General features: G+C 40.2%; 1 protein-coding gene across 1 annotated transcript in view; it reads left to right on the top strand.

The window, feature by feature from the left end:
* Positions 1–22,695, top strand: part of LOC129783120 (BDNF/NT-3 growth factors receptor-like) — a 262,545-nt gene that overhangs the window by 21,357 nt on the left and 218,493 nt on the right. Inside the window, 3 exon segments of the mRNA XM_055792861.1 lie at positions 7,287–7,355; positions 9,097–9,251; positions 21,486–21,622. Of these exon segments, the coding sequence (XP_055648836.1) occupies positions 7,287–7,355; positions 9,097–9,251; positions 21,486–21,622 (361 nt within the window).

Here is a 22,695-nt window from a genome sequence, read left to right as displayed (position 1 = left end):
ATTTTTTTTACCTTAAAAACATATCCCTGAAAGACTGGAGTGCTTTTCAGTGGGACAAACATAGAGTAACTCATTCCTGCTACTTAAATGGAAAATTGTGTTTCCAGTCCTACAAAACACTGAGATTGTGTGGGGTTCACTGTTTTAGCCAAGTATTCAAGTGTGTGTTTAAGTCCATCCATCTTTGTTAGACATATTTATCACTTAATTAAACCCTTGCTTTTATTAAAGTTCTAATGAGATCAAGAAGACATAAGGCCAAGCCTCAGGCTTGTAAGATGCCTAAAAGCTTTATTATAATATGGAAGAATTGTTGACTCGGGTTTTGGACTGATTGCCTTGTTAATAAAAAGGACTCACTTTCTGCACCTGTGTTTTCCAAGGAATAGCAATTAATTTATGTAAAGAAGTGGGCATTAATATCTGAATTTGCCTACACAATAATTGCTGTCCTTAACATGGAACAAACACTGGAAGAGTATGAACTGGATCTTGCTGGCCTATGAGGGTTACATATTACTTCATATAGTCCTTAATGAATTAAATTGCTTTTACTATAATCAGTTGGCAAATAAGGAAAGTATCTTCCAGAATGAGTTTGTGTGTCTACCTGTGTGTCAGTTTCCCAGTGAATTATGATTGTATAAGATGAAATTGCATGAAGTCAAGTTCATATGTACTGACTATGGAAATGCACAATGAGAAAATATTGGCTAAGTGGCACAGTTGCAGAGAAATGTTTAGTGGCTATATTGAAACAGAATCTGAGCATAATGCAGCAGAACAAAGCAAATTCAGTCTATGATCATGTCATGGTTTAACCTCAGCTGGCAACCAAGCTCCACGCAGCTGCTCACTCCCTCCCTCCACAGTGGGATGGGGAAGAAGACTGGAAGAGTAAAAGTGAGAAAACTCAAGGGTTGAGATAAAGACAATTTAATAGGTAAAGCAAAAATCTGTGCACACAAGCAAAGCAAAACTTCCCACCAGCAGGCAGGTGTTTGGCCATCCCCAGGACAGCAGGGCTCCATCATGCGTAATGGTTACTTGGGAAGACAAACACCATAACTCCAAACATCCCTCCCTTCCTTCTTCTTCTCCCAGTTTATATACTCAGCATGACATCCCATGGTATGGAATATCCCTTTGGCTAGTTTGGGTCAGCTGACCTGGCTGTGTCCCCTCCCAATTTCCCATACCCCTCCAGCCCTCTCACTGGCAGGGCACAAGAAACTGAAAAGTCCTTGACTTAATATAAACATTACCCAGCAACAACTAAAACCATCAGTGTCCTATCAACATTGTTCTCACACCAAATCCAAAACACAGCACTGCACCAGCTACTAAGAAGAAAGTTAACTCTGTCCCAGATGAAACCAGGACAGATCAGAAATAATTTTGTGTAAGTCTTTTGCATCTTTTCCCCATTAATTTAGCTGCTGAGAAGGCATCTATTGGAATACTGTATATGGATTAGAACACTGAATCTACTTATCTAGAAAGATATTTGAGAAGAGCAACAGAGCTTTAAGGACTTTATAAAACAAATAATTTTGGGATAGGCTGAGAAGGCTGGGTTTGTTCAATATAGTAAAGGAAAAAATGAAAAAGAATATACAACTTCAGATTTTTAAAAGGAAAGTGATTATGAAGAGGAGAATAATCAGTTTTCTCCATGACCATGAGGATAGGAAATAATGATTTTAATTTGTAACAAGGAAGACAGATATTTGGAAAACTTTCCCAGATGTATGGGCAAGTAGACACTGCAAAAAATAACTGAGAGAGTTGGTAGGAATCCGTTCATAGTCTTTTTTGCCTAGTTCCTTAGGAAAATGAGGTTCATGCTATCAGAAAGTGTCTTTGTCTCCAGTGGTTGATTCTAACCAAAATTGATATAGGTGAATAGGTTTTGTGAAAATTCGCCATTGGGCAGAACATAGAGACCCTATTAGGGGTCCTGCTTAGGGGAAAAATATCATTGTGCACCTATGTCCCATTGGGCACTAGAGAATACATATGGACAAGATGTTTTTAAAATACTTCAGCCACAGGAAAAGCTTCAACTGGAGCACACGATAAATCATGGAATACATCATACCTGTTGGTATGCAGGCTTTATTAAAACTCTAGTTCATGAAACTGTTAGAAACAAATTAAGCTGATTGACATCTGTTACGTTGATGTATATGCAATTGTGATTCAGAAGAAGGTTATGAACTAGGATCTTGTCCAGTCTAATACTATGGTTTTTTTGTTGGGGAATTAGGATGGCTGGGGCTCTTACATAAGATGTTTCTGTATTGTGATACTCTAGTATTTAGAAAGTGGGAGAGGGGTGATTTTCAAAGCCCCTTCTATTTGGCTTGGTCTGGAGTCAGAGCTTGAGCCTGGGCTTTCCCTTTTAGGGTGTTAAGAAAGATCACATGAAATGGAACAACTTCAGCTGGACAGAGATTTCACTGAGGGCCCCATCATTTGATGGTTAGGGAGTCCACCTGGTATGGAAGAGCAGGGTCCTCTGCTGTGCAGAAACCAAGTTTTAAATCTTGTCCTCCCATGACCTGGAATATGTTGCCTTCCACTAGACTAATAAGTGGCATAGGTACCTATTTGCAGGTAGCACCCACTGTATGTCTGGTTGTATTTCAGGGAAGGCAGGATTTAGTCACTGTGCAGGTAAGAGAAGCAGGCACTTGTCTTATTTGGGAATACCAAGGGGGCATCTGTGTGTGCTGCTCTGCAGTGTCAGGATTGGATGGGGTTTTTTTGATGAGTGAGAATCATCTATGGAGGGGTAAGATTTGACGTGTTTTGTATAGTCTCAGTGCTGGAGAGGAGAGCTCAATTTCACAGGAGGTTTTAACTTCCTTTCAACCTCCCAAACTATTATTTGTGAATATTAGGAAAACCATCATAGTTAACATATTGACTGGATTTTACTTGGCCACAACTTCTGTCCTACATGCAAATTGTACCTTAATTTTGTCCATCAGGATCCACATGAGATGTTTCCACCAGCATCTACTGTAGGGCATGTCAGTCAACCTGAGTAATGAAACAATAGCTCACTCATTTTGGTCTCACACATTGCGACCAGTCAGCTTGCAAACTTCAGGCCATTGTTTGTTGGGGCTCTTGCTGTATTGAATGATTATACTGAACTCTGAAGCAAGTGGAAAAATACTGAAGAGATAAGACGAGGTTACGGCCAGAACAGTGGGATGAAGAAAAAGGAGCAAATTGCAGATGTTTGCACAAAACCAAGGCCGACAGGACGCGATAAGAAGAACTAGGAGACCGCAGAAAGGAGCCTACGTGCCAGAACAAGCAGAAACAGAAATCTTCCCAGTAAACAATTGTTAACCAATCATATTATTATACGCTTGTAAGATAGCCAATCACATTATTGCACGCTTATAGAATGCCTTATAAAAGTCTACCTGGTTTGTACAATAAACGGATCAGATCTTGAACTCCGTGAGTATTCGTATCTGACTCCCGCTCACCCGAAATGCCCGCAGCATCTGGTGACCCCGACGATCCGATGAGGGTCAACAGGATCGGTTAAAAGGTCAGGAGGATTCATTAAGGATCGTGTTACAAGCTGCGGAGCCGGTGAGGATCCTGCTGCCAGCGGAGAGAGAGCTGGGCGCCCGAAGAAAGGCGGAACGTGCACGGCTGACCGGTGAGTCAGGAAATTTAAGCAGGATGGGAATCACTGCATCAGTGGTGGAAAAAGCAATCGTAGACAGTTTGATGAAACTGGCAGAAAAAACTGAAACGCCAGTCTCACGGCAGGCAGTAGTTGATCTGCTATGTTGGAGTCGCCGCCGTGGTTACCTTGCTTCTACGCAAGATGTATATAATAATGAAACATGGAAGAAAATAGGAGAGGACTTATGGGAATCTGTGCAAGTCGGGACTAAGGGGGTAAAGACTTTGGCTCGCACGTATCGGGCTGTACGGGGTATGGTCGCGCAGTTACACGGTGAGGCGCAAGTCGCTGCAGCTGTTAAAGCTGCAGTGCGGTCTCCCGGCGATCCTACTGCTCAGTCGGAGGAAGAGCCAGAGGGACAACCTCCGTGTGAAAATCCCCCCGATTATACATCCAAAGCTTATCCAGTACTGACCACTGCTGAACGAATAGCGTGGGGATTAGATGATGAATTACCACCCTGGTGTCCTAAAAAGGAACAAGCGGCGAGCGGCGGCGTGCGGCCCGGCAGGCCCCGTCCCGGCCGCGGTTTCCCTCCAAGGCGGCACCCCACCCCACCCCCCCCCTCCGATCGGCGCCATGGCGATGCAAGCGGCCAAGCGAGCTGACATCTGGCTGCCCCCAGAGGTCAATCGGATCCTTTATATTCGGAACCTGCCGTATAAAATCACAGCGGAGGAAATGTATGATATCTTTGGGAAATACGGACCTATTCGACAAATCAGAGTTGGAAACTCTCCTGAAACAAGAGGAACAGCTTAAGCTTCTCAAGGAAAAATACGGACTTGATTACAAACCCACCAAAAAAAAATAAAAAAAAAAATAAAATGCTTCAGATGTCACCTACAAGAAATGCGTTTCTGCTTTGAACTAGCAAACATCTCTGTGTTTAAAAAGAAGCTTTTTTGCCTTGATGGAGATAATTTATTCTGTATTCTGTATTTATGCTGTATTCTGAATGTGGAAATTGGTTGGGACTAGGAGGCTGGCTTAAAGGCATTTTGCAAACGGGATTATTATTTTTGATCATTATTGTAATAATAGTTTCTTGATCAAAACCAGCCAAAATTATTTGTAAGCATTAGGCATATCTGAAGAGAATGCCTTTATTTGAATCAGCAGTTAAGGTGTAGTTTAGTCTGATGCTGTGGTTTTATCTGCTTCTGGTGAATTTTTGAAGTGATGAAATCAGAGATACTAAGAGTTATGAGGTAATGAGGTAATAAGGTAATAATCTAAGTAAGGGTGCTGTCTTTTATATCTACAAGTGCAATATGCTTTTATGTAGCAGAGAGAAACTTTAACAATAATGTTGCTTGAGCGAGATGTGCATGTGACAACTTGGGAAAAGGGATATCACAACTGGAGTGCAACAGTGTTTCTATGTCTGGCAGAGTGAAATCTTTCAAGACCTGAGTTTAGACAGTCTAAAATAAATTGTTAGTATTCAGAAAACCCATCTTAAGCCTCTTTTGCTTACATAGTGTTATGGAAGTCAACTGCTATTGTAGAGAATTAATGATTTTTAATACATATTAACAAATACTACTATTTTAACTTGAGGCAGTTGAGTGAAAAATACTCACGTGTAGCATTTGAGGGAATGTCAGCATAAATCGCACTTACATTAAGACTGCATTTTTAATTACTGTACTCGTTAAGATTCGATGATGCCATAAGGCTAAGGCCTTTTATCACAGATCGGTTCTGAACTAAAAGGTGTGTGCACATGTAGATATGCACATTTGTGTTATTTTCCTTAATTGGCTACCCTTATATACACTGGCCTGATTTTGAGCCTTTGGGAGTAAACTATACGGCTATAAATCAATCATATTGGGGTTGGTTAGATCGGCAGTATAATGACATGAATCATGGCCTTGGAGATAACTATACCTGGTGGAATACTACACTTATCAAAAATATGTATTTTTTGCAACAGTTGATTTACCGTTTAAATGTATCAATTTATTTACCTCAACAAGAATTGAGGGTGGTTGAGGGATTTATTGAAACAAGGTCTGTCTATATTGTTGTTTGTTATTCTTTTGTTACTTTTAGTGCCTTGCCTTTTACAATGTTTTCAGAGCTGTGTGGAACGCAGTATTAATGCTGTATTTAAAAAGAAAGGGGGAGGTGTTGGGGCTCTTGCTGTATTGAATGATTATGCTGAACTCTGAAGCAAGTGGAAAAATACTGAAGAGATAAGACGAGGTTACGACCAGAACAGTGGGATGAAGAAAAAGGAGCAAATTGCAGATGTTTGCACAAAACCAAGGCCGACAGGACGCGATAAGAAGAACTAGGAGACCGCAGAAAGGAGCCTACGTGCCAGAACAAGCAGAAACAGAAATCTTCCCAGTAAACAATTGTTAACCAATCATATTATTATATGCTTGTAAGATAGCCAATCACATTATCGCACGTTTATAGAATGCCTTATAAAAGTTTACCTGGTTTGTACAATAAACGGATCAGATCTTGAACTCCGTGAGTATTCGTATCTGACTCCCGCTCGCCCGAAATGCCCGCAGCAATTGTTTGCTAGAAGGAATCAACAAAAGTATAGTAAATAAAATCTCTTAAAGATTCTGTTCTAAATGTTTATAAAATGTATCCCCATAATTTCTCTGAAAATTATCTTGTACTCAGAGATCAAGGGCTGAAAGTAGGGGGAATAAACACTGGTTTTTAGCCAGGGAGCAGGGGGAAGAGGTTTAATCCCTGTTTTAAATGCTATGCAACTTAAAATATGGAGACCCTATTTCACTTCTATAATACCACATAAAACTCGTGGTATTTTGGCTCATAATGCTGATTTGCACTACACTATTGTCAATTTTACAGTTTAATGCTCTCACTATCTTTAATTTGTGGACTGATAAGACTATGGAAACTCAGCATTATTTTGGTTTGGAGAAAACATTTTTGTAAACTTAGGAAGGGGAGCATTTCTGATTCAGATGAGCATTTCTTTGCTCTGCATAATGGGAGAGGACCTTTCATTTAATTAGCACTGGAAACTGTAAACACTTAATTGACATAAAAAACCCCAATATAGGCATTTTACATTTTTGCTTTTGATCTTTCCTGTGGGTGCATATTGCACATGTAATTTGAACATAATAAATAAAAGTCTCTGATGTGGATGTGTGCTAGTACGTGAGTACAGAGTTTGGTGCACTATCAAAGAAAGGGATACAACCATTTAACTTATGAATAAATTAAGCATATAATTAACACCTGGACTTTACATAATACTTGTGAAACACAATTAAATCTGATGCTTTTCTGTAATGAACACAAGTGCTTTAAGTGAAAATATTGACCCCCTGTTGAGTTTGATTTTAAGGAATATAACTTCAGCCACAGGTTGGATTCAAATCCTTGAAACCCATCAAACTGTAAAAAGAGATGGAGTACTATTCCTTTCCCACTGAAGTTAAAGGAATAAGGACTTTTTAGAGCTGGTTTAGGCTCTTCATTGGTTTTTTTTTGACACACAAACTGTATTGGGAGTGTAAGAAGAAACAGCCCTAATTAATACAATTTTTCTGTTTTCCCATAGCAATTTATCCAGAAACAAGCTCTCAAGTTTGTCCAAGAAGCCTTTTCACCATCTGGGTTTGTCTGATCTGTAAGTTGTCATTTTTTAAAATAAAGTTTATTTATGGCTAGCAATGAAAGGACTTTGAAGTTTGTTATTTTGAAGCTACAGGTCCATCAAAGACTAGAAATTAAATTCTGATCCAAAGAAGGTCTCAAATATGTTGCCAGTGACATAAGTGCAGAGAGATTTTAATTCCAGGCCTTCAGAAAAGATCACATTTATCTTTTAACATAAATTTATAGATCAAAATAGCTTTTCCCCTTCAACTTTAAAATACTTTAAATGAGATTATTTCACACAAAACTACTGGTGCTTGTATTAAATATTTGAGCTAGTAAAAAATACAGCCATCTACAGATCACAGGTTCATAGAATGGTTTGGGTTAGAAGAGACCTTATAGATCATCTATTTTCAAACCTCCTGCCATGGGCAAGGACATCTTCTACTAGACCAGGTTGCTCAAAGCCACATCCAACCTGGCTTTGAACACTTCCAGGGATGGGACATCCACAACTTCTCTGGGTAACCTGTTCCAGTGTCTCACCACTCTCATAGTGAAGAATTTCTTCCTTATATCTAGTATAAATCTACCCTCTTTCAATTTAAAGCCATTCCCGCTTGTCCTATCACTACATGCCCTTGTAAAAAGTCCTTTTCCAGCTTTCTTGTAGGCCCCTTTAGGTACTGGCAGGCTGCTATAAGGTCTCCCTAGAGCCTTCTCTTCTCTAGTTTGAACAACCCCAACTCTCTCAGCCTGTCTTCGTAGGAGAGGTGCTCCAGCCCTCTGATCATCTTTGTGGCCTCCTCTGGACTCACTCCAACAGGTCCATGTTTGATTTGCTAATCAGTGATTTAAATTTCATACAACATGCTATATAGCTAGATTATACTATACATTTCTGTTTCAGGGCCATTTTTTCAGTTATTATTTCTACATTACATAGGGCCTTTACTGTGATAGTTTTTCAGAGTAATATACATGATGAATCTTTAAGGTTGTGTGAAATCCTTTTTTATGATTAGAGTAAGAATTTGCCTGGCTCTGTAAAGAATTTATCCACTTAACTGTGGCGTATGAAGGCACGGACTCAGGTTGTGGTGCAACCAAAGATGCTTTATTGTGCAGAGAAGGTCATATTTATATCTCTGAGCTCGGATACAAATTCCAGCTGTATGTTCCACCAGGCTTGGGGTGGAAGCTGTTCATACAGTTACATAGCTATATATGGTTATAAACATGCAAACACCTTTTGGCCAGATAAACATGTTTTTCTTTCTTACTTTCCTTCATAAGAACCAGCTGTTTTCTTACTTCCCATTAGTAACGATCAGATAGTCTCCATCTTCCTCTCCCACACTTAACAGCAATAAGCTTTTTCCGGAGTGGTCTTTCTGAGATAGTTGAGCAGAGTCTATCATACGAGAGAAAAATTTGTGATGTGTTTAGCTGCTATGAAATAAAATGGATCTTAGTGGAAAGCCCAATTCTCCAGGCACTCCTGATTTACACCAGTAAATTTGAGATAGGGATTCAGCCCCCTGTGTGATCTCTCTGATCTGTAGCAGGATGGATTCTTAATTGGTGCAGACAGAGCTTCATTTTCTACAAAGAAACCATATCTACTTACAGTTTGCACTGCACTGAGGTCTTTGATCCATACCTTTTTAAAGTAGAGTTCAACTTTCAGTTTTACCTGCATGAGTACTTTGAATTTTTTTTCTATATGCATGATACGTTCTTAAGAAATTGTTTGATTTTTGCTGTAGGATATTGCTGGACAATCCATTCAAGTGTTCCTGTGAAATTATGTGGATCAAGAAATTTCAAGAGACCAAGTTTTACAGAGAAACTTGGGATTTATATTGCATAGATGACAGCACCAAGAGAACATCCTTGCTGGATATGAAGGTCCCAAACTGCGGTAATACTCTTTTAACATAAAGTTCTTACTAAGATATTGTGAGAAAGAAAAAATAAACATGCTTTTTGACAAGATACCCATCAAGATGACAACAGTGCTGCTAAAGGAAAAGTTTTTTAGGGGGTAATATTAACCACTCACCGGTCTTTTATGCCACATGGAATAATTTTGGGAGCTTCACATAAAGCCTTTTTTTTCCTTGAACCTTTAAAAACATACTGTTATTCAAGTGCAGGAAAACAGAGTATCAATTACAGATAACACACAAGAATTATATAAAATGCATGTACCTTTATTGAACAAAATAGTAGTGCTTCCAAGCTGAACAGACACAAGGTTTTGCTTCCTTGAATTTTTTTTTCAGTTATGTGAGGTAAATGAAATCTTTCTTTTCCTTCAAAAATACAAAATCTACTGCTAGGGCTACAGGAAGGAAATTAAAAAAAATGTGCCTACTGAAAGAGAAAAAATTAACAAATAGCTGGTTTTCATGCAGATAAAACTTTGCATAGGCTGTGCAAAAGAGACCTTACAAGCTTAGGTTTGTAGCATTTTGCAGAGTATTATCTTCAGTTAGCTTATATGGATTTGGAAATGGTGGAAAAATGGTGACACTAAGGCCATCCCCTTTGTTTTTTGAATGCAACTTCAATTCCTGTATTTAGTCCTGGAACAGCTGGTGGAATATTTCACCTGATAGTTGAAGAGATACTCTTCCTCTGTGGATGGGGGCAGAGCTCAGGTGTTTCTGATTTGATGTGAAGCCTATTGAAGTCTGGAGTTTTCTTTGTGGGATGGGGTGCTGGGGTGCTCAGTGGCAGTCAGATAAGAGGAAAAGAGCAGGGTTTCCTCACAGAGGGCTGATTTGGACTGGGAAAGCTGTAAGCAAAGGTGAATGTCAGGAGGAACAAACAAATTCTACCTTTCTTTCTTCCATTGTTGCCTACTGAGCGCCCTTCTCTCCAATGGCTATACGGAGGGTGCAACACTCTCTGATTGCAGTCACTGGTGAGTTAGAGCCATGGAGGGGACCTGCTGTGGACCCAGTATGTGCTGTGTTTAATGATACTAATGCATAACCTGTGTTGGTGGACTTATGTACTGCAGGGTCTGGTCTGATTTACCTGAAATGGGAGATGATACTGAGTTGAGCTAAATTGACCTGATTGGCTGCTCCAGCTGGATGGACTAGAAGGTAGATTCATCTGCCAGGTGTTGAAAGGTCTCCTGCTGGAGTGAAATCAATTCACACAAAATGGGAGTGACAGCATAGCCTCTCTTAATGTCCTTGCCCAGCATATCTAGAAACTGCTAGGTAGCTAGGATTTTCCTTTGAAAATTCTCAGTGTTAAATTCCCTGAATTAAATGTGTAAGACATTATTTCCTTCTCTTGAATTCTTTAGAATCTGCAGCCCCAGCAGACTTGTTTCTGACCTCTTGATGCTATGTAGATGCTATGTGTACACATGTGCACATCCTGTGGACATATCTTAATTAAAATACTTGGCATGAGAAGAGAAGGTAGCACTTCAAACTAGAGGGGGAAGAGGAGGAGGAAAGATGCCCTTGACTGTGAGCATTTATGACATTCAGACTGAAGTATCAGTATGTGGAATTTTGCATATGAGGAATGAGTCTTTTGCTGAAGAGCTGTGAATGTTAGCACAGGCCTGCAAATTATTCCCACATTTGGTTTAATATTAATTTACAGGATCCAAATATAACTAGACTTTATACACTCTGTATTTTTCTCTCTTTTTCTTCCCCACTACCTCTTCTGGTGAGTTTTTCCCCTTAATTTACTTTTTCTGGTATGAACCAACATAGGACATAGCTTTTTACTTAGAAGAGGTAGATGACAACACAGCCATTTCCTAGATGGAGAATAGGAAGTCCTTGGTGAAAACAAATGACAGTCTTCATGAACATGGCTTGTCTTCTGGAAGATATATCAAACATACAATGTATGGCTGGCATAGATGTTGCTTTCAGCATTTCTGTACATCTTTTTCTTTGTTTAAAAGCACAAGATAGTTTCCAGAAAACCCACTAATGTACTTGGCTTATTTAATTTCTAGCACAGTCTGAAAGGCCAGTAAGTATAACTGAAACAGAGGAAGAAGCCCCTTTTAGCTCCTTTGGATGTCAGCAGTTGTTTTAGGCATGAAGGTCTTTGTGAATTTTGTTAATGAAACATTTTTTAAATTTTTTTTACTGATTGTTTCATCCCATGTCTGGTTTCTCGATTTTTTAATTTTGGGGGATTTTTTAGGTACTAAGCAAACATAGTCTTTTTTTTTTTTTTTTCCTTGCAGGAGTTAATTACTTCATAATGTAATAAAGTAGCCTGTATGTGGTAAAAGTCCTGATAATAGGACACCTTACTAATAAATCTCTTCCTGTGAAGTTGGAAGAGACCACTGTGGTTTCTTGGTCATAAGGCTCTGCTTTGTAGATAATTCATGTGAAAATTAAAAAGGTAATTTAATTACTGTTTATATGGTAGAAATCATAGAATCATAGAATGGTTTGGGTTGGAAAGGACCTTTAAAGTTCATCTAGTTCCAACTCCCCTGCCATGGGCAGGAACATCTTTCACTAGACCAGGTTGCTCAAAGCCCCATCCAACCAGACCTTGAACACTTCCAATGATGGGGCATCCACAGCTTCTTTGGGCAACATATTCCAGTGTCTCACCATCCTCATCGTAAAAAATGTCTTCCTTATGTCCAATCTAAATCTACCCTCTTTCAGTTTAAAACCATCGCCCCTTGTCCTGTCACTACAGGCCTTGGTAAAAAGTCTTTCTCTGTCTTTCTTATAAGACCCCTTTAAGTAGTGAAAGGCTGCAATAAGATGACTCTGGAGTCTTCTCCAGGCTGAACCACCCCAGCTCTCTCAGCCTTTCTTCATGGGAGAGGTGTTCCAGCCCTCTGACCATTGTTGTGGCCCTCCTCTGGACCCGCTCCAACAGGTCCATGTCTTTCCTGTACTGGGGACTCCAGAACTGGAAGCTGTACTCCAGATGGGGTCTCACGAGAGCAGAGTAGAGGGGGAGAGTCACATCCATCAGCCTGCTGGCTACGTTTCTTTTTATGCAGCCCAGGATACAATTGGCATTCTGGACTGCAAGTGCACATTGCTGGCCCATGTGCAGTTTTTCATCCACCAGTATCTCCAAGTCCTTCTCCACAGGGCTATTCTTAATCAGTTCATCCCCTAGTCTATACTGATATTGAGGATTGCCCTGACCCAGGTTCAGGACCTTGCACTTGGCCTTGTTGAACGTCACGAGGTTCATATGTGGCCAACCTCTACCGCCTGACAAGGTCCCTCTAGATGGCATCCCTTCTCTCTAGGGCATCAACTGCACCACTCAGGTTGGTGTCGTTTACAAATTTGCTGAGGGTGAACTCAATCCACTATCTATGTCATTGATATAACTCCATCATAGAAGGCCACTGGATTATTCAGGCACAACTTGCCCTTGGTGAAGCCTTGTTAGCTGTTTCTGATCACTTCCCTACGTTCCATATGTTTTGAGATATATTCCAGGAGTATATATTCCATGATTTTAGCAGGAACAGAGGTGAGACTGACTGGTTGGTAGTTCCCAGGGTCTTCTTTTTTACCCTTTTTAAAAATGAGTGGGATATTTCCCTTTTCTCCAGTCATTGGGGACTTCACCTGACTGCTATGACTTTTCAAATATAACTGAGAGTGGCTTAGTGAGTGGCATCAGCCAATTCCCTCAGGACCCTGGGATGGATATCATTCAGTCCCATGGACTTGTGTATGTTCAGGTTCCTCAGGTAGTCTTGAACCTGATCTATTCTTACGATGGGAGGGAGCTCATTCTCCCAGTATCTGCCTTGAGATTCAGGGACTCAAGAAATGTGGGAAGAGCAATTGCCATTGAAAAATGAGGCAAAAAAAATGCTGACTACCTCAGTTTTCTCCATGTCGGTTTTTACTCGTTCTCCTGTCTTTTTTATCAGGGGATAGTACATTTTCTTTAATCTTGCTTTTTTTTTTTTTTTTTTCCAACATACCTCTAGAAGCTCTTATTATTATTATTCTCATCCCTTGCCATATTCAGCTCCAACTGTGCCTTAGCTTTTCTGATCACATCCCTACACATCTGGGCAGCGCCCCTATATATTTCCCAGGATACACATCCCTGGTTCCACTTCTTATGCGTTTCCTTCTTGCACCGTACTTTGAGCAGGAGGTCCTTACTGAGCCATGCTGGTCTCCTGCCTTCCTTGCTCCAATTCTTACACATGAGAATCGAGAGCTCTTGTGCTCTAAGAAAAATGTCCTGAAAGAGCTGCCAGCTCTGTTCAGCTCCTTTTATCCCCAAGGGCAGTTTCCCAGGGGGTTCCCCGCACTAATTCCTTAAACAGCTGAAAGCTTACCCTCCTAAAATCCAGGGTCTTGACTTTACTCTTCACTTGGCCCATATCCCTCAAGACTGTAAATTCCACCAGGGTATTATTACTACAGCCCAGGCTGCCACCAGTCTTGACCCCTCTAATTAGTTAATCTAGCAACAGGTCTGGCAATGGTTCTCCTCTGGCTGGGCTGTCTATCACCTGGATTAAGAAATTATCCTCGATGCACTCCAAGAGTCTCTTGGACTGCTTACAGCTCGCTGTGCTGCTTTTCCAGCAGATGTCAGGGTGATTGAAGTCCCCTGGCAGATCAGGGCCTTCGAGCACGATGCTTCCTGTAGTTGACGTAAGAATGCTTTGTCAACAGGCTCCCCTTGATTGGGGGTCCTGTAGTAAACACCAACCACGAGGTTCCTTTGTTGGCATGACCCCTAATTTTTTACCCATAAGATCTTGACCTTTTCATCACTGTTTTTCAAAAACAGCTTTGTGTGGTCAATCCATTTTTTTTATTATTTTTTTTTTTACATAGAGGGAAACCCTTGCCCCTCCAGCTTCTTTTGTTTGTTACCTATGCCGCATGCATTGGTATAGAGGCACTTCAGCAGGGCTATCAACCATGTCACCTATTTAGAGGAACACACTCTAATTCCTTTGAGGCATTTCACATGTGTTTCCCTGTTGGTTCCTAATAAATTGGCATCCCCTGGCTCTTCTGTGTTGCTCAAAATTCTGTCCCCTTCCCCTGCTAAATCTGTTCATTAATGAGCTGATTAAAGGCCAGTTACAATTTAGATGCCATCAACTTTGTGATTTCTGTTGTTGACAATTATAATTAGGTGTGTTCTATAACTAGAAGATCCTTTCCAAGAACAATATTAAAAGTGTCAATCAATTAGTTTGATGTTTGCAGCACTATTTTTTCCAACTGTGTTTGGAATGTATTTATGTGTGATGAAAATTGCTGGATTCTTTTAAATTTTAAAGTCACACTTAATTACTATGTCAAAGGTTTTTAAGTTGCATCTACCACAGTTGTATTAGTAGAGCCTTTTGTGTAGAGAAATGATGTGCTTTACTTTTGCCGTTTTCACAGCTGGTGGTCATCCATACAGTGTGGCCACCTACACCTTCCTCTGTCTTGTTTCCAGCTGGTAAATAGCATTAGAAAATCTAGAAAGAGAAGTAAATACTTTGTTCTCATTACTGTTTCTGTAAGTGATGGCTGCGATTGCCACTGGTGCGTTAAATTCCTGGAAGCAAGGCATGTCCTATGTGTGGGGTAAGATCACTTGTAAGTCCATTAGTCTTCTGGAGATCACCTGGAGCTCACTTAATCACAGGGATGCAGGATCAGATTCTTTGGGATGTTATATCAAGTTATTAGTTGCTGCCTCTGGTAAGCATTTGATCGCTGAGCTGCTATTACTGAACTCATTGAAACTGAAGAGGTCTTTTTCTTCTAGTATTTTTGTGTAAGGCCTGTCTTCTACAGTTGTCTCTGCAGCCCCATGTGGATTTTTCTGTTGCTGTAGATCTCAGTCTAATAATGCTGGTAAATCTAGCCAATCTGGTCAATTTAGTTAATCCAAGGAACTGTTTTGTGTATGTTGGTGTGGTGCTTGATCTGGTTTTCAGTTTTGTTTATCCTCCCAGCATTGTAATCTTATTTTTCATGTATTGTTTCTGCAGATGTTTTCTGTCTTTTTATTGGTCATATTTGCTAGCTAAATATACTCACCAAAGTAGCAGAAAAGTACATGAGACTAATTTTTTCTGGATTGTATTGGGTCTGGCTGGGATGGTGTTAACTTTCTCTATAGCAGCCCTCATAGTTCTGTGCTTTGTATTTGTAGCTAGAAGGGTGTTGATAACACACTAATGTTTTGACTACTGCTGAGCAGTGCTCACAGCATCATGCTGTCTCTCCAACCCTGTCCCACCCCCAAAGGACAGTAGGCTGGGGGTGGGCAAGAGGTTGGGAGGGGATATAGCCAGGACAGCTGACTCAAACTGGCTAAAGTGATATTCCATACCATATTATGTCATGCTCAGCAAAAAAAGATAAGAGAAAAAGTGTGGGGGGGGGCATTAGTTATTAAGACACTTGTTTTCCAAAGCAACTGCTACATATACTGAGGCTCTACTTCCCAGGAAGTGGCTGGACATTGCCTGCTGGTGGGAAGTAGAGAATATTTTTTTGTTTGTTTTCCTTTGCTTTTACATGTGGCTTTTGTTTTTCTTTATTAAACTACCTTTATCTTTACCCATGAGTTTTTCATCTTATTTTCTTCCCCCTGTCCTGCTGAGGAGAGTGATAGAGTAGCTTGGTGGGCACCTGGCAGCCAGCCAAGTTTAACCCACTACCGAAACTTTGCCATGTAAACCCAATACATTCCACCCCTCACCTCTGTGAATCACATATTTTAAAATTATCATTAAAATGCACATTCATCCATCACACAATCTACAATCTTCACAAGCCTCACTTACATCAACAAAAAGAATTCCCCACATCAAAATCAAAAAACATCATCACAACACCAATAAAAGTGGACAATTTACACATACTCTAACACTTGTCCTTTCACCATAATTACAACAAAAATTCTCCACAATTATTCCACTCTCTAACAATGTTCAGTCCGTGTTTTGCCCATTACATCTCCCAATTACTATCCTTATCTCAAATTCCTCGTGCTCCATGTTGAGCGCCACAAAGGACTGTGTCGAGTTGACCTTTGCTGGCTGCCAGGTGCCCACCAAAGCCACTCTATCGCTCCCTCTCCTCGACAGGACAAGGGGAAAAAATATGATGAAAATCTCACAGGTTGACATAAGGAGAGGGAAATCACTCAGCAATTACTTTCACAGGCAAAACAGGCTCCGCTTGGCCAATCATATCAGAGTAGGATAATGAGAAATAAGAACATATCTTAAAAACACCTTCCCCCCACCCCTCCCTTCTTTCCAAGATCATCTTTACTCCCCACTTCTCTACCTCTTCACCCTGAGTGGCACAGGGGGATGGGGAATGGGGACTGCAGACAGTTCATAACACTTTGTTTCTGTTGCTTCTTCCTCCTCATGCTTTTGCCCTGCTCCAGCGGGGTGTCCCTCCCATGGTAGACGGTCCTGCATGAACTTCTCCAACATGGGTCCTTCCCATGGGCTGCAGTTCTTCAAGAACTGCTCCAGCATGCATCCTTTCCACAGGGTGCAGTCCTTCAGGAACAGACTGCTCCAGTGCGGGTTCCCCTGTGGGGTCACAAGTCCTGCCAGAAAACCTGTTCCAGCATGGGCTCCTCTCCATGGGGCCTCCTTCAGGGTATATCCACCTGCTCCGGCGTGGGGTCCTCCACAGGCTGCAGTGAGAATGTCTGCTCCACCATATTCCTCCATGGGCTGCAGGAGGAACAACCTGCATCACCATGGTCTTCACCATAGGCTGCAGGGGAATCTCTGCTCCTCTGCTCCAGTGTCTTGAGCACCTCCTTCCTCTCCTTCTTCACTGACCTTGGGGTCTGCAGAGTTGTTGCTCTCACATAGTCTCATTCCACTGTCCCAGCTGCTGTTGTGGCAGCATTTTTTACCCCTTAAATATGTTATCACAGAGGTGCTACCATTGTTGCTCCTTCAGTCAGTCTGGGAATCAGATAATTTTTTGTAAGTGTGAAGATAGTTAACTACTGAAATAGCATTTTGGGTGTAATGATGGAGTCCTTTCTTCTTGTTTAAGACCCTCTTTTTCTAAAAGCTGCTGTAGTATATTAGCTAGAACATTGACTTGGTGCTGAGAGATCAGTTACAGACTACAGTTTGTATTAATATTCAGTTATTTCTTAATTAGGTCATATCCTTTCTTTGATAGATATAGTGACAGTTTGGCTCTGCTGAGGGCAGTATAAGTTTTCTGTAGAAAACAGTAAGTAACAGCATGAGGACACTGAAAGCTTTCAAGAGTTCAGACATAAGTTTTTATTAATTTCCATTGACAACTGTGTAGCTAAATGCTGTAGTAGCCTTTAAAAATTTCAGCCAAAATATTTAGTTTTGTTATTGTGGAAGTCCCAGCTGTGCATGGTGAAAATATGAGTATGGCCTAGTATGTCCACGGCCATCAGTTTGCACTAATGATGGTATGTGAAAGTAAATAGCCCACCTACTTAGAGTTTATTACTTCTAAAAGCCTCACATAATATTTAGAGAGACTCAGGTGACATAAATGAGTGTGTGTGTCCGTTGCCTTTTGTTGTGTCCATTTGTGCTGGAGTAAATTGAAGTGACTGCTTATTCTAATCCAGAGCTGCCTATTCCCTGGAACAAAGCATTATTGATGTGAATACGTGTCATGGTTTAACCCACCTGGCAGCTAAGCCAGTTTAATAGGTAAAGCAAAAGCAAAATAAGGAATTCATTCATTACTTCTCATTGGCAAGCAGATGTTTAGCCATTTCCAGGAAATCAAGACCCTATTGTCCAAAACATGGAATTGTTCACCCAGTGTGCAAGAGCTAATCAACACACAGAGTCGAGGTATTTCTTTACTACAGATTTGCACAAAGCTGGGGGCTAGGTGGTATTCTACAAAGCAAGCCCAAACCTCAGAAGAACAAGAATAATATTTATGCAATCTACTTATACATATGTATTTTCCAAACTCTACCTAAAAGATACTATTGATAATTTGTTATGCACGGTAGTTTTCTGTTGGTCTATATATCTCTCACTTCGATTTAAAGTTACAGTGTATTTTTAATTTACTACACATGTCCGAGGGAGGTGAGGGTGTGAGTCTTTTAGTCATGAATTGAGTTGGCGGTTGCGATCTCCCCCTGCCGCCTTTACATTTCCCCTAGTTACAACCTCATTCTGTTGACTTCTTGTCTTTGTTGCAATTAACTGGCTGCTGGCACTTCCTGGGTTAGGTTGTTCTCCTTATCAGGCTTTTAGTTCTCCTTCAAGGGGACAGTCATTAATACAAAGTTACAGATACATGACTAACCTAACTTCACTAGAAGAAGAGAATCATTTCATGTTGACAACAATAAGATAATGGCGATTGAATGCATAGCTAGGCATCACTATCACAGATAATGGTTACGTGGTGAGACGAAACGCCACAACTCCAAACGTTCTCCCCTTCCTCCTTCCTCCCTATGGCTTTTATTACTGACCATGACATAATATGGTATGCAATATCCCTTTGGTCAGTTGGGATCAGATGTTCCGGCTGTGTCCCATTCCAGCTTCTTGTGCACCCCCAGCCTACATGCTGGCAGGACAGTGTGAGAAGCAGGAGAGGCCTTAAAGCTGTTGAAGCACTGCTCAGCAATAGCTAAAACATTGGTGTGTTAACACTGTTTTCATTACAAATCCAAAACATAGCCCCATACAAGCTGCTGTGAAGAAAATTAACTCTATCCCATACAAAACCAGTACATTATGAAAACAGATTGTCTCTATGCAGTGAAATAACATAGATATTATACATCTATACACAGTGAAAGGCATTTTTTTTAGTGTACACTTTTAATACATCTACTAAACTGCATAACTCTGTTAGAATTTAAAATTCATTGTAGCAAGTTCTATCCTCCCTTTTTTGAAGAGTATGAAAAACTTTGGATAGATTATTGAAAAAAACGGGACATGAGAAAAATAAATAAAACAGAGTGGTTTTAAGAAGATAATTCAGAAACTTTCTTTTCCTTGTCCTATCAGAACAGGGAATGAGCAATGAATTTGAACAGAGACAAATTTCAGAACTGATATAAGGAAATACTTTTGCATGCAGCCTTGATAATATACCTGTGAAACTCATTGCTCCAGAAAGCTGAAAATTATGTCATGGCTATCTTGCGTGATATTCTTATGCTACCATATAAACTTACTGTGCTGGCAGTATACAAAAGTATGCAAACCTATTGTCTGATTGCTTATATAATTTGCTGTGTACAAAGTTCTTTAAAATGTGCATCCATATAAACGGAACTGGTCATCTAAACCCCCTGTATTTAAACGAATTAAGATATGAATAAATTCAGCTGGATTAGAAATCTTTATAATTGTGTAGGTGTCAAAATGCTACTGATTCATATAAATGGTCTCACACTACACTGAACACATGTATTGAACATATGTTTCTGTTAGGGAACATTGGAGTTTTTTATATGCAATATTTGTCAGTACAGGTTTTGCTGCTTGGTCTCACTGCTTTACTCCTAAGTTCAGTGTATCACCTTTTCTAGATATGTCTTATGCTATTATCTTCTTTTTTCAAATACAGCTCAACTAGTGTGTGTTCTGCTGTGGTGCAGTCTGGGTACCACTTGAAATAGAAGCCAAAATGGTTGTGCATTAAAGTTCACCAACACAAAATATACAACCAGAAAAATTAATCCCAAAGCAATTATTTTATGTGTTTCTTTCTTACCCACCTCTTATGACTCGGAAAGGGAATAAATTCTGTTATCTGAGAGGATAAATTGCAAGTCAAACTTGCCTGGAATTGTTGATGAGAAATGCCTCATAATTGAGGGTAAGGATTCTTACAATGTGTAGGAGCTCCAAATGATGGTACAGTATCTCTGAAGAAATATCCAATATGTTATGTAATTATTTGCTATGCAAATAAATATGATGTGAGGTCTTGCATGCCTAAAGTCTTTTGACATTCCTGGCAATATTTTTGAAGAGGGCCAGACCCAAAGTAGTCTATAATGTGTTGGGGTTTTGGAAGTACTCAGCATATTGGTGCTGTTACTCTTTTGAAAGTTCCCGTTGCTTTGGGTGCTGAAGAATGAGAAAAATGAGATATGAAGTGGTGGGAGAGTCCTGGCACTTGAAAAAGCTAGGCTGGCTTACTGGTGAGTGGTATCATCTTGCAGCTTTTCTTCTTTCCCTCTGTTTTGAGGGCAATAGCTAAGTCTGCTGAAGCGCCCTGGATAGCAGGCAGCTCTGTGCGGTTGCTGATCCTCTCTTCTGTCCTTTCTCTCCTCTGGTTTGATCTGTTCAGGGCCTTGTTTTCCTCTTGTGCACTTTGTACTTGGAGATCTAGGTTTTGCTGTGCTGTCTATGAGCTCTGTATATGAGAGGGAAGGCTTCAATCTCTTATTCAAGGGTCCTCAAACTTTTTAAACAGGGGGCCGGCGCACGGATGAAGTGGCAGGAGGTCATCTGCGGCTGCTTGGTTTCCCCCCCCAACCCCCTGCGGGGGGGGGGCGGGGGGGTTCTGTAAATACCGGGGGCCGGATCGAGGACCCTGGGGGGCCGTATCCAGCCCGCGGGCCATAGTTTGAGGACCCCTGTCTTATGTGATACCATGGGGTAATGGGATTTTCATGTTAACTGTAGTAGAGAATAGTAAGAATACCACAATGTGAATTAGTCCCTGGAAAATAGAGATTTCATTGCAACTGCTACAACAGAGATAGACTAAATTTAATGTGTTAAAAAATGAAGGGATCTTTTTTTTTTTGGATGTTAAAACCTGAAGTTAACTACTATTTGTCCACCTAAAACATTTACCTCTATAATTAGCTTAATGTATTTCTGTATGCTAGAATGTTTCCTTTGGATGTGAAATGAAGGAGGCCCAAAAAAATTTATGTAGCAGCTTAAGGACTGTATTTATATATCTCCAACAATGCTGTTTGTACTTCCTTACTGAACAATAACTGACCACAGTGAATTTTAAGTAAGCAGTGATTTTGATTGCATTTATACATTTCCCATAGTACTGAGCAGTATCTATTTCTGGCAAACACAAATATCCATGTGGTGGGGTTTTTTAGGGGGTGTTTTTCGTTTTTTGTTTTATTTTTGCTTGTATCATAGACTTGCCCTCAGCAAAATTAAGCAGTTACAACATCACCGTGGTGGAAGGAAAGAACATCACATTGTACTGTGATACTACTGGAGGGCCGCCCCCTAATGTATCCTGGGTGCTCACTAATCTTGTTTCAAATCATGAGGTAAGTCTCATATTCAAATACGTGGTAATTCAGAGACATCTGCCAAAGGGTGAAATAAAGCCTTTTCTCTAACTTTAATTAACTTTTTATAAAAAATATGAAATAGTAAATTAATGTTAGGATTACATTTATTTCCAATTACTTTCAATCCATGGTGACTGCTGCAGTGCTTTTGGAAAATCACAAACATTCATTCCTCGAGAAACTGATTTGCACTTAAGTTTTTGGATATTCTTTTGTAAATGAGAGTGCTGTAATTTCATGGAAGTAATGTAGTGAATCAGGATACTGAAGCTTAAGTACTTTCTTATTATCACAAATACCTGCATAGAGAGAACAAGTCCAATCTAATTGTGAGAAAAGCTTTGTCTCTCTAATTTTATTATATTTTTAGGTTGAAATCTTGGTGTGCTGGAACTTTTGTTGCAAATATTAATTACTTTGTAGTTTGTTTCATTTTCCGTTAACAAAACAAAATAACAAGATAGTCATGAAAGCCAAAGTCAAGGTTTTACTATGGCAAAATTTTCTTATGATGTATGAAATTGTTTCCTCAATAAACCCATCCAGACAGTGGGAATTTTGTTTCCTGAGATCCTGGTGTTCTGTGGACCTGCCTTAGACTGTGTGCGCAGTGGGTATATACTGATTAAGTTCTTTCTGATGGAGATGTTGATAAGAAGCATTTAAACAGGTCTTCAACATGCAGCTGTTGACCTCCTAAATTGCTGTTATTTACATTGTGTAAGACCCTCTGTTATTTACAGTTTTATGGCATCAGCTCCCCTGCATTCATGAGAGTATAGACTGCCTAAAGCTTTCTGGCCTGTACAAAATGTGTGATGTGCGCTTCCAAAACTGTTCCTGCAGTATGGAAGAGACAGGACCTCTGGGGTCTCTTAACCTCTGCACTTTCTTCACGGAGGTCATTACATTAGGCTTATGTAGAATTTGACTAGCCTGTCTTTCAGCTTTCATAAGAGCTTTGCAGAGCTCTAGTTTTATTTTTCAACTTTTCTCTAATGTGTAAAACTACCCAAATGCATCAATTATCAACAAGAACAAGAAATTAA

Source organism: Falco peregrinus, chromosome W (assembly GCF_023634155.1).
Source record: "Falco peregrinus isolate bFalPer1 chromosome W, bFalPer1.pri, whole genome shotgun sequence".
Taxonomy (NCBI): Eukaryota; Metazoa; Chordata; class Aves; order Falconiformes; family Falconidae; genus Falco; species Falco peregrinus.
Note: the sequence above shows the minus strand (reverse complement) of the source record. Positions and strands in the feature narration are given on the sequence as shown.